General features: G+C 31.5%; 1 protein-coding gene across 1 annotated transcript; it reads right to left on the reverse strand.

Moving 5' to 3' along the window:
* Positions 1-6330: 6330 nt before the first annotated feature.
* LOC122508817 (regucalcin-like) lies at positions 6331-12742 on the reverse strand. Its single transcript, XM_043622380.1, has 6 exons — positions 12620-12742; positions 10830-10987; positions 7391-7600; positions 6913-7125; positions 6727-6839; positions 6331-6640 (listed from the first exon to the last, which is right to left on the reverse strand). Exons 1-6 carry the CDS (start codon positions 12676-12678, stop codon positions 6395-6397), a joined length of 999 nt encoding a protein of 332 aa, XP_043478315.1. The 5' UTR covers positions 12679-12742; the 3' UTR covers positions 6331-6394.
* Positions 12743-13449: the final 707 nt, after the last annotated feature.

Genomic DNA, 13449 nt, shown 5'->3' on the forward strand with positions numbered 1-13449 from the left:
TTTTAGTCTTTTTAATTATGTGACTTTAATAATTGTATGAATTGTATGTTTTATAACACCTGCAAATAGATAAATTGACGAAAACTAGTATTTCAATTAGTACTGGTCAATCATTAGATTTTTATGATATTAAATTGAATTACATGTACGATAAACTATATTATAGCACCACCTAAGCTTCTTAAAGTTAATTTCAAACAAAGAATTCTTGCTTTTAATAAAACAAAGTTACAAAATAGTCAGAGTGTTTTTATTTATTATTCCTATTGTGAGCTTGAGACAAATCCTGCAGGAAATAGTTATTTTCGTATTAAAGGCGCAAAATAGGTGATTGCGACGATGGTGAGGTTAAGGGATCGAGGGAGCAGAAATGTCGCCTGAGTCGTAATCACTTTCGCGCCCATGTTGCGAACACAATTCAGTGGTACGTAAGACCAATCCTCACCTTGGTCATCATTGTGCAGTAGAGATGATCGGATCCATGCTAAGATTATGGTAGTGTCATTCCAAAAATGTGATGAATCATTTTGATCTTCAAAGTATCCTTTACCATCTTAAAAAGTCTCGCAAGCAAGACCGCTCCACACAGTTCTAATCTAGGCAATGTTACGGTTTTGATTGGAGATACACATGACTTAGCGCAGACTAATATTGATTTAACCTGATCACCTATCACTGAACGTAATTAGATGCTTGCTCCATACGCCTAGCCTTCTTGCTTGCGTCCGAGAATCCATGCACTTGAATATTTGTACTTCCTACTGTCAACAAGTGTCTCTCAGGTACTTCATCATCCCAGTCTAAACTTTATTTCCAAAGCTCCTGCAAAGTGATCTTGGTTACAACCACGACCTATGATACTAATCCCAGAGGATCAAACAATTGTGCAATTTTGGACAAGATCTTTCAGTTGCTTAATAGAGATGATCTATCTGTCTATTTTGGCTGATCAATAGATCATCCATAATTTTACTATTTACTTTAAATGTCAGAACATCTTCTTTAGCTTTCCAACATATTCCTAATGTTCTAGTTAATTTTTTCAGGATCCTGGGAAATTTCTTTTGTTCATTCTCTGCGATTGTTTAGAGACAACTTGTTGCTAGAAATCGTACAGCTGTTGTGCCATAAGTGATCGTATTTAATTGATAAGTTTTCAACGGCTCCGAAGGACGTGAGATAATCTGAGCGGGAGGTTTGACGTCGAGGTATAATGATGTTTACCGTCGATTATTGTCCGGTACACACCATTAGAACTCGACTGTCGATAAACCGGTTGTACTCAGGAGAGGTTTTCTACAGTTTTCCTCTCCACTGGAGAGAAAACCCATTAGACGGGTGGCCCAGGCAAATGCGAGTACTCCTAATTTGCAAGTCGTTCTGTAGGCGCAAAAATTTAGAATAAGTATGTAAGAAAAATTTTCTCGGGGACACTTGTAAACGCTAGTATTAAGGCAAAAAAGACGAATGTATAAATAAATAAATAATAAATCAATATTGTAGCATCTAAAACGTAAAATATACAAATCCCATCTTTGAAGAACCATTAAAAATCACGCGAAACGTCGTTGTCTTACTTGATTCTTTTATTACCGCATGGTGTGTCAGGTAATAGTCTTCATTTGGTCCACTCCCGAAAGGTTCCATATGTTTCATCTCCGGATACGTATTCATGAATTTATGGTACTCTTCCTTGAAGACTATTTTAATGACTTTATTTATTGTTTATTACTTAATTTATCAGATGTATAGGAGAACTAATTATTTAATTAAAATAATAAATTCAAACAAATTATTTTTTATTAAATAATTAAAAAAGAATTTTTACTGATTATTAATTATATTACAATATTATATTTATAAAGAAATTAATTACCTATAAGGTTAGGCAGTCTAGATGAAGCGACAATACAGATGGCACGAAGATTGATTTAAATTTGAATACACAACATTCCTCCCCTAAAAGAAAATAAAAAGTCTTTAAAAATGAAAACGGGCTGGTTTATGTCGCATTCTCGTCGATTTGCGAACTGGTGTCTGCAAGCCACTGTTCTGTTGATCACTAGATCTTAAATCAACTGTAGACTGATGTACATGATGTATTGAGAAGATACCTCAACGCCATCAATACTGATTGATGGCGTTGAGAATTCTTGTTATCTTCTAGTCTGATGATGATTGTACCGTATAACCATTTTTCCATTTTTGGATGTCCAGATGAGAAATTGACTGGTTGAGATGGGTTGAATTCTCTGAACGATAAATTGAATAAAGCTTGCTGTTTTTCAACAATTTTGGCGCTGACAACATCCGGTCTGACGAGATCTAGCTTAGTCCTGATGTTTCGACCCAGGAATAATTGAGCAGTAGATTGATTCGTAGTCGAGTGAGGAGCTTCGCGATAATGTTGCAAAAATGTGTTGAGATTCGATTTAAGCGTTGCTGGTGTAGAAGACAAAGACTGTAAAGCATCTTTAACCGTTTCTACGTAGCGTTCTGCTTGTCCATTTGAAGATGAATGATATGGAGCTGCAATTTATGATATTTCACTCAAACTGACTCTATGTAGATTTTAAATTCATCTGATGTAAACTGAGGTCCGTTGTCGGAAACTACTGTGATAGGAACTCCATATGTTGCAAACAGTTTAACGAGAATTACAATAGTTGCTGAAGATGTGGTACAATTGGTGACTATAACCTCCAGTCACTTAATGCGTCGACTACAATCAACAGCATAGATCCACAGATTGGACCTGTATGATCGATGTGAATTCGTTCCCAAGGAGCTTTAGGATATTCACAATGATGACTGTGAAATTTAGGAGGAGCATGTACGAACAGAAATTTCTCCTCGTTCTAATAGCAACAGCTTTTTGGAAAATTTTTATCAAAGGAACCAATTTATGATCGGAAGATTTAAGCAATGTTAGAAAAAAAATATTTTCAGTTTTGGATATTAATTGTGGTAGTAAGCATGGTTTCGTAATCATCTTGATGAAGTATCAGAGGTAAATCTAAACGATTTTCAAATGATTTCTTTTGTGACTTCCAATATTTTCCATGAATAATGTTAGTTGTCAGTTTATCATTTTCAAGTTCACGCAAATAACTATGTGTCGTATCAAGAATTTTAGGAAACTCAAAAATTTTAGCAAAAATATATTCTACATGGGTGATTCTCCAAAAATTTTAATCTTTCTGTCAACTGTTTGAATGAGAAAGATATTGCAGGCTGTTCAATAAAGTTATTAAAATAATCTAATATGTGATTATTAATCTGTTCTGACAGTCTATTTACGTTGATAAGGGCACCAAATTATATCCCCAAACTTTAATTTTGAAAGAGCAAAAGCATGAAAAAGTGATTGTAGCGTTTTAACATTATTAAAATTTTTACAGATTCTAAACAAAAAATCAGTCATTCTATTAACATCTTTTATTAATGAATCTATATGATAGACAAAAGAAAGACAATCATCAATATATATACACCAAGATCTTTGACCACTGTTGATCTCTACAATATCTCATTATTAATTGAGTAAGGATAACTGATCCTGTCACGCTTCCTAGTAATAGAAAGAACTATACTTTTTCTCACATTAATCTCCATTCCATTTATCACACCATTCAATATATTTATTGAGGTTAGCCTGCAATTCCTCACAATCCAAAAAAAGATGACACAGGTAGATACAGTTTAGTGTCATCAGCAAATAATTGATAAAGACAATTCAAGCCATTACCAACATCATTTAGAAAAATTATAAATAAAAGAGGCCCAAGATTAGAACCTTGAGGTCCACCCGATGTTTATGGAAATGACTCAACGTATACCACAGTATTCCAGAAAATTTGTTCTCTTTTGTAAATATGAATATAAAATATTTAATAATTTATTATTAATTCCAAGACTTTTTAGTTTTGATAAAAGAACACTGTGCCTTTGATTGATTTTCTCTTTTCTTGTTATTAATGTTTCAAAGTCTAAATCAAAAGTAGTTTTAAATTGCAGTTGATTTGAAGCTTTTTTTGAAACTAGCACTTGTTTCAATTTTGAAATTGGTAAAGAGACTGATTGGCTCTTATTTTTCTTGGTTCTGTTAGTTTTACGCTTTCAATGATTTCACATTTTTTCATTTTTTTAATCCAAAGTATAAATCTTTCGTCCTTTAATCGTAGCATGCACAGAATCACCCTCATTCTGGGTGTGCCTAACTTCCAGAAATGATAATTTTATGCTAACATTGTGCTTGCAGGAAGCATATGAGGCATTCCATTTCAAACCGACCCCCCTCGTAAACAATTGCCAAAGTAAGACAATTTTTAAATGAATATTTCTTCCATTCAGTGGAACCAAATTACGTTTTACAATATCGATTTTGAAAGTAGAAGTTCTGAACTTTCTGATAACAAAAAAATATATTATTTTAAATATTTAATTTAAATAGAAAATTGAGTTTAAAAGTTAAACTTTGAAATATCTCAAAACACAATTTTAATAAAATTTATATCAAACGAAAGCTTGAATATTCTACTTTTTATTTATCAAGCGATAATAATGCACATTTCAGTGGATTTTAAGAAATTAATTAATTTCTACAGACATTTCGAAGGTTATATATATTATGTATGAATTGAAAACCATTTATTGAGTTAGGCGGCATTTGTTTTTGCAAAAATATTTTTAACGGAGCATTATTACTATTCAGGTTATCTATATTATACTGATTTAAAAAATTATTCTATTTTATTATAATTTAAAGTCAAATATTTTGAAATTATTACGTAATAAATTTTTATGCTGACGGAATTTTTGTTGAATCAATCAAGTTTTTTATTTTGTTTTATTTTTACAATGACAATACAAGTTTTACAATATAAACAATATAATATAAGTCTATCCAAATATAATAAATTTAACACTGTTATGGTTTTTTCTGTTAGGGAGAGTCCAATTCTGGATGCTCTCGTTGTTTCTCGTTATTCTTCGCCTTTTTGACTTCTTGTTCATTATGTCTGGGATTGGTAGATCGGTCTTGTGACGTGTCAAAGGTTCCGCCCAGATCCTGCCCCCTTCTTTTTCAGATGTCGGTGCCAATGCCAAACTGCTCAGTTACTTTTCTCTCGTCTTGCTGAGTGGAGCTGAGAGTCACCTGTGCTGACGTGAGCGTCACCTGCCGCCATTTTTGTCACGTGGGAACCTCTAGTCTCAACGACGCCATTCGCCACGTGCAAGATACTATTTTATTTTCAACTCTTTTTTTTGTAAGTTCTTACGCTGTTAACTAAGTTTATGAAAACCAAAAGATTACAAGGAAATATACCTTTTTAAACTACTCGACGAATCCGCTTATTGTCGACCCTTCTCTATTCGCAATCCAAGATCCCACCTTTTTTATTTTTCTTTTCTTTCGCAACAAACACATTTGAATAATTTACAATAATAATTATTTTAAATAGTATTGTAACTCATTAAAATAATTAAACATTTTAAACAATTTAATTAAACATTTTTAAACAATATCGAAAGTAATTATGTTTTTTGACGTTTTCATGATCGCTGGAGTGTGGGAAAGACTGTTGATATGGGAGATGACAAGACTTTCTCAAACAAAGTTGCTGTTGAGAAATGGGTATAAACGAATGATACTGTTGCGTTCCCGGTATTGTAAGAGCATACTTAAATCTCTTTTGAAGCTTCTCTTTTAGAATTAAATAATTTTTCATAGAAGCAAATCTAATTTCAATTTTAGAAAAATGATTTTTAGCCCACGTGAAAAGTGGGCTTGTAAGTGAAAAGCTTGTCGCTTTAGGTTTCCACCTAAACCGTCGCAAGCGCCTTTCCCATGTCCAGTTACATGAAAGTGCCACTCGGCTGGTAGACCGAAATCGACTTCGTGGAATTTTAAATTCAAAAAACTGTTCTTGTTTTTAAATTGTAGAGGAGCTCTATCAGAAAAGTAAATTACTTTATTTACCACAAAATTTTGTTTTAAAAATTAAATAATTTCTTGTTGACACTGGTAGACTTATATGGAATCGTGGTTCAGATTATCCGAAATAATAACCATAGACTTACTCTGTAGTGTATCCTCTCGTTTAAAATAAATTAAATAAAGTTTTTGATGGCAACTGTCATCGGGTTTATTTTGATAACTTTTTCCCTTTTTTAGTCACGAATTGAAAAATGACACATTATATGCCTGACAACAGAATGGAAAGAAGAGACATTTAATTTCGTTAATAATTGTTCCGTGACGTGAGTTGGGCGAAAAAGCTTTCATAACCAATGCAAAAGAATTAACAACTATTAAGTGTAACGATGTTATTTTAAGAAAGTTTATTATTTAACATCAAGTTATCATAATTATTAAAATTTGTTAATTGAATTATAAGTTAATCTTATAATGATTAGCTGGAACTCCTCGAGCACCAGTACCTTTAACTTCATAAATTGATCCACCTTGCAAATCATCTGCAGGAGTTTGCTCGTTCTGAATCGAAAAACCGTATCCGGCAGTAGTAACATATAGAGTATCTAATAAGGGGCCACCAAAAACAACACTAGTTACTCTCTTTGCTGGCATTGGAATAGATCTAAGTAACTTTTTAGTCCTTGGATCAATTTGAATTACCTAAAACATTTAATATTGCATACATTTAAAAATTGCCTTTTGTTTCAATGTTACAGGCACTTTACACATTACATATATTTTCTTACTTGAGCTCCTTCAAATAGCGCTACCCACAAATTGCCTTTAGAATCTACCGTCATTCCATCAGGAATTCCAGGAAGATTATTTTCTTCTAGATCGAAAGCTATTCTTTTGTTAGCTGAAAGAAAACATTTATAAGACTTTTCTTAATTTATCTTCGTCTTACTATTTATCATTCTTTGTATATTTACCAATAGATCCCGTCAGTAAATCGTAGTCATACTCTGCAACCTTTCGCGTCGGAGAATCAATGTAATATAAAAGTTTATTATTTAAACTCCAAGCAAGACCATTACTGATAGAAACTGACGTAACTCTGGTTGTCAACACTTTATTAGAGTCTAGACTGTACAGTTCTCCTTGATTAGGTAAATATAATTCTTGTCCTCTTTCAGTGTACGTGCCTAGAATTGAAAACACAATCGGATTAATTATTGTTAAATTTAGTAAATCAACTTTTTTATGTTATTTTAAATTGTACTTTGAGTATCAGAGGGAGATTAAATATTTATATATTAATTCTCCCATGTTAAAAATTTGTAAATTAATTAATGTCAAATTCTTTTTGAAAATTTAATTGTATTCAAATTATTCTAAACAGTTGTAAACTCTTAAATGATCTTTACTATTTTTGAAAAGTAAGTAAAAATCAAACACATAAATCTTTACCAGTCCAAAATCTACCCATTGGATCAGCTTTCCCATCATTAAATCGTGTGCCTTGACTGTGTTTTAATGCAGTCGTCAATCGTTTAACTGGAAGATCTGTACAATTATTTTCACCATCCCATGTGACCAGAACAATATCCTTACTACAACCAGCTACAAATGTATTTGGTTTATCCTTAACTGGCACTATGGATCCCACTGGACCATGTGCTAAAATTGGTAGAATGTGTATTATTTCTTTATTTAAATTTAATATTTATACTACCTTATTAAATTAAAGTAAGCAATAGCTAGATTGATGATAATTGACAATTCATGAAAAAGCAATCTTAGGTTATACTAAATATTCATGGATGAATGTTAAAAACTTTTGGTTCTGACAGGATGCATTTAGTAAATAGTGTGGCAAAGCAATATGCAACCATTTTGTTTGGTGTTAAAGGTCATGTTATTCAGTGTGAAGTTTTTCCATAGTAAAGTAAATGGGACACGTGACCACTGAATAACATGACCTTAAAGATAGTACAGTAGTGTTCAATGAAGCCTTCCTCGGATGATCGTGTTGCACTCATGGGAGTATATGAGTGCAACACAATCATCTGAGGAAGGCTTCATTGAACACTACTGTACAGCAGGTCTTCTTACTAAATCGGAAATAGATGACATTAATAAGATTTTTAATAATATCAAAGCTCCGAATCAAACAAGAAGACTAACAAGGTCATTATCAGACAGAGCTGATTTGAAAGCTCGCGAAAATGGGCTATTATAGTGCATCACTTATGTTCAAATTTCTTAATGAACAATTACTAGAGCAGTAGCTGAAGCTTGTTTCAGCTATTCATATATTTTTGCAATCAGAAATTTTTATCGTTGAACATAATCGGGCTGAACAGTTACTTTACGAATTTGTGTTTGATAGTAGGCACCATTGTACAAACATTTTGCGTTTGCTTTCGAAATTGACCACAGCTTTTTTCGCCCACTTTTCATTGTATTAAAATGTCCCAGAACTCACCACGTGGAGGTAGCTGCTTTTTAAGTTCCTATTTTTCAAAATTTTTTTGTATTTTTTATTTTATTGTTTTTAAAATTTTTTGTTTGCATTTTGACTATGTGTTGTACACTAAGGGTGGCCTTTCTGTTAGAAGGGAAACTTACTCTTGTGATCAAAAGTAGAAATATTCTGTCTGGAAAGCAAAGTGCATCGAATGAACCCGTCTCTGGCTTCACTGCCACAAACTTGCTTAGCAGCTTCAGTAACAAGTTTCACTAACCATTCTACTGCAAATGTGTGACAAGGATATGAAAAGAATTTTTATCCTTTGTAACCTTGTTCAACTGAGATAAATTCGTTAAGCTCTTGATTAGACACATTACGTAGTAAAGAGTGTTTGAGTAAAATTGGCTCGAATGTGGTTCACAACCCACACAGCACTGAAAATTTCCTGAAACTCGACAGGACCTCGTTTAGCGAGGTTACAAACATCAAGTGGCAATGTTCACAGGAGATTGTTTGGATGTTCAACTGTCCACATAAACAGAATATTAAATATCAACCTTCATCAAAAATTAAACTCTAAATATTGACTTGCGATGTTCAGTCAATATTGTATGCGGCGAAACTTTGCGAGACTTGAATATTTTTGAAAATTAAATGAATGAGGATAAGGGTTCGGCTCACGACAGTCGACACAAGGGTTAATGAACGAAATCTTTACATATCAGAAGTTGATTTTATCTACAGTATTAATTAAATGAGCAATTGCAACATTATTGAAAGACGAGACCAATCGATGAGATAGAGAAGATTGAGCAAACTTACCAAATGATGCAGCGCAAATGTTGTCCCATAAATGATATTCCTAGTGATGGGAACAAACACAATAAAACAAAAAGAATTAAAAAGTAAATATTTAATTATCTATAAAGCGCGTTACAACTATGCGTCGAAGCGCTTACACACACATACACGCGTTATTTCACGATTACAAAAAGAGATCTCGCAGATCTCTTCGATGTACGAAGGCACGCTTCTCTCTGATGAGAATTTTCACGTAATCGTCATCGTAACCATAAGGCCATTCGTCTTTGGTCCGATGACACCCGAATTTATAATTCTTTTAACGACCGGTGGTCGCAGTAGGTATTAGGCTAACACCTAGCGCGATGAATTGTGAATTGGGGAAACAATCAGAAAATGGCATATTTAAAGAAAAGTAAGAAAACGATTTGGATCGTTACATGTATCAATATTGAATGCGATTTTCGCATAGTTATAAGAATTTCGTTTGATAATTATTCACGTATAAATTGTCTGAATATTGACTAAACATCGCAAGTCAATATTTGGAGTTTAATTTTTGCTGAAGGTTGATATTTAATATTCTGTTTATGTGGACATTTGAACATCCACAAAATCTCTCATAAACATTGGCACTCAATGTTTTTATCCTCGCTGAACGAGGTCCTGTCGGGTTTCAGGAAATCTTCGGTGCTGTGTGGGAAGAGAAAGACAGTTTTGTTGTACTTAGAGTGTTAATTAAGGGTTATGTGGTCTTTGAGTAGAGTCTAATCTTTAATACTTGGATTCTCACGTGTTCGAGGGTGACTCTGCGGAGAAGTTTTTATTTTGTTGACAATTTCAATGTGGGAGATAAGAGAGTGTGTGTTAATATCAATTTCCATTTCTTTTGCTTAGTAGAAAGTGAGATTTTCGATCAGGGGTTTTGAGAGAACTTATAAAGAATAGGATAAATAATACTTTATGGAGTGTTCTAATTACCATAAGGAGAACTCAGTGTGGGTGATGACCGAATTATGTTGTAAGGTGAATTTTTGAGAAAACTTCTAGTTGTGGGGACTCACTCTAATATCATTATGAGGATATTGAGAGAAGAATCGACTGAGGTTACTAACTCTTGGACGGGATTTCATGCAAATGATTTGGATTGTATATTTAAATATATCAATTTGTTTCATCAGTAATCTCTACGTCACATCTTAATTTAGGCCTTATATTTTTTATAAAATGAAAAATATATTTCAGTCAGAAGAAACGTTCGATTAATTTTTAGAAAATGTTAATAAGAAGCTTGTGTTAAAATTGGATAATGATCGGTTCTCCCGTTTCCCAGAAATCTTTCTCACCAATTTTTTTTTAAATATGAGTGTAAATTTTTGAAAATTCGAACTGAATATAACCCCTTAATGTAAATAATAAATAATTAAGTTTTAGTATTTGTGGTAAGCTTGTTGTTAATTAAATTTAGCCACAAGATAAAAAAACACCTTGGCTAAGCCTGTAACCCTCTGGTAGTCTAAGCACACAAAAAAGTTCAGTAGCGATAAGTTTAATCTTAAGCACTAAAATTAAGCCTTCAGTTAACAAAATGATATTAATAGTAATCTAGCAAATTAATTTAATAAAATTTGGTACCAGTATATGCCCAGGTGACTACTGAATCTTCTGGATTGTATCTGCATATTTTGTTTGCGTAAATTTCAACGTAAAACAGTGTTTGACTTCGTTCATCCCAATGAGGTCCTTCTGCTAATCCGGTGCCTTCTACTACCCGTTTAATTTTCACAGACATTCTAAAAAATTTGCTTTTATTTATTTAAACACGCTTTACTGATTAAAAGAACTGGTCTCTGTTGATTTCAGATACCCTCAACAAATTCTAGTAATTAAAATATTGTTTCGCTTCGACTCTATGAATGTATTTCAATATATTTTACTCTGATAACTTTGAATCTAAATTTAAAACTTAGATGTTTAATTTTTTATTTTTTAAAGTTTCATTTCAAAGTTAAGTGTTTAATAAAAGTCGTTTTTTTATCATTTTTACAATCTTTTAAAAAACTACACATCTCTCTCGGACTTCTACCCTATTTCCGTCAATATTCCGACAATTCTTCCGCATGGGAATTTCATCTTTTTAATTTGTTTTAAAAGTAAAATAATAATACATCTTTCAAGTCTAAATTCTCTCTTTATCTCTTAATTGACTCATGTAAAAAATTTTAATTAATTGAAAACTTTTTTTTTCAGTGCCCAATAAGAAGTAAGGAATTGAGAAGAATTGGACATTTCTAACTTTTTACAGAAATTGTTAAATTATCAATTTTTTTGAATTCCGTTTCTGTCCAATTCCTATGTATTCCTTTTTGAGGCAAAGATTTCTTTAAAGTGAATTCCAATCAATTCCGTTTTAATATTTCTTTAATTTTTGAATTTTTGTGAATTCCGAAATACTGTGTGATACTCTGACTCGGTAAGTTCAATTCCTGTCTATTCCGTTTTAATATTTTGTAATTTTTTAATTCCTTTGAAGTTTGCAACACTTTAAAATAAGTGCTTCTAAAATTCGGTAGTCATAGTACAGTTTAAATAGCTGAGCGGACAAGCTGTTTGTCTCCGACAATGAAGCTTGAGGGTTCAAATCTTCGAACCGTCAAATTTTTTTTTCGCTTAAAATATTAAAACGGTATTCAAAAGAATAAACTTAGCTTCTTTTCGGCTTCTCCAAATGAAAATGAAAAGAATTGGTCACAAACGGAATTCAAAAGAATTAAAAATTTCGAATTCTTATTAATTCCTTATTTCTTACTGGGTGGTTTATGGTTTGTTAAATAATATATATTTCGGGAACAAGCAATGTATAAAACCAAATAATATACCTGTAAAGTAATTTTATTTAAAAACAAATTAAAGTAGAACTCTATAATTAATAATTTTCTCAAAACTGTGTCAACCGCTACTAGTCTCCCCTCCCAGTAAAAAGCGAGGAATTAAAATGAATTGAAAATTGGAGGTGAACAGCTATTCCGCACAGCTATATAAACTGAACTATAAATACTGAATTTAAAAAGTTCCAACCTCAAAAATGTTCTATTAAATATATTACTCATAATACATTAAGAATAGTTCATTCAAAAAACAATTTTTTCGAATTCCAAGTATTAAAAATAAAGCAATATTTATGTTTTATTTCGTTATTTCGTGTACATTTTTGAAACTATGATAGAGAAAACAGTAATTTAAAATTGATATAAATTTTTGAATATCCCTTAAGATTTGAAAATTGAGAACATTTTAATTACTTTCCATTAATATAAAAAAGATGTTTATAGAAGACTATAAAGTAAAAGGGATGTGCCACATGAATAAAATTAATATTATAGTTATTGCAAAACATTTATTTATATAATGGTAAATATACTTACTTGTATGATACTATTAACGGAAAGATTAAACTAAAAATACAAGTCAAGAGAATTTTCATCTTGCTTTATATATACAGTCAAGAATATGATAATAACAGGTTAAAGAATCGACCTCATCATTAGACTAAAAAAATGTGATAAGCCTGCTTTTTATAATTCATCACAGATATTCTTTCTCTTGAGTGTTTATTTTTTAATAATAAATTATATTTAGCATTTTTATTATTATGGTCCTTATTAAATCAAAAAATTTGTTAAATTTTATTTTTAAAATTTTGAAATGAGGAAAAAATTGTTGTTTATATGTGTATTTTGTCTTAAGAATTCATGTGCTATAAAATTTAGTTCATGTTTACTTATTGATAGCTAAAATCGTCTAAGAATTATGAGATGCATTTCACTAAAACCACTCAAGATAAAAGATTTTTAATATGAGAATTTCTTTGCAGTCATTCATCAGGGAAATTTTATTTCAAAGTTTAGAAATTAAAAAAAGTTTTAAATTCAAGAACCCATGTAGAAATTTTCCTAAGTTTCCTTATCAAAAATTGAATTCTAGCAAAGATTCTTGTAAGGAAAAATGTAGAAAACTAGTTGGGCCCCGTGATTTTCTGTGACGCTCGGATCTTGTCAGAAATGTCTTACAAGGAAATGTCGCGAGGACCCTACGAGAACCTCACAAGGACCTTTCAAGAAATTTAATTTTCCATCCTTGTTTTTTAATGATCATTTCAGGTTATTTATAACCTATTAAAAAATGTAAATAATAAAATTTTAAAATATAAAGCAAAAATACTATATTATCATTTGAAAAAAAACAGAAATTAAGT

The sequence above is a fragment of the Leptopilina heterotoma genome, unplaced genomic scaffold, assembly GCF_015476425.1.
Source record: "Leptopilina heterotoma isolate Lh14 unplaced genomic scaffold, ASM1547642v1 Lhet_58, whole genome shotgun sequence".
Classification (NCBI taxonomy): domain Eukaryota; kingdom Metazoa; phylum Arthropoda; class Insecta; order Hymenoptera; family Figitidae; genus Leptopilina; species Leptopilina heterotoma.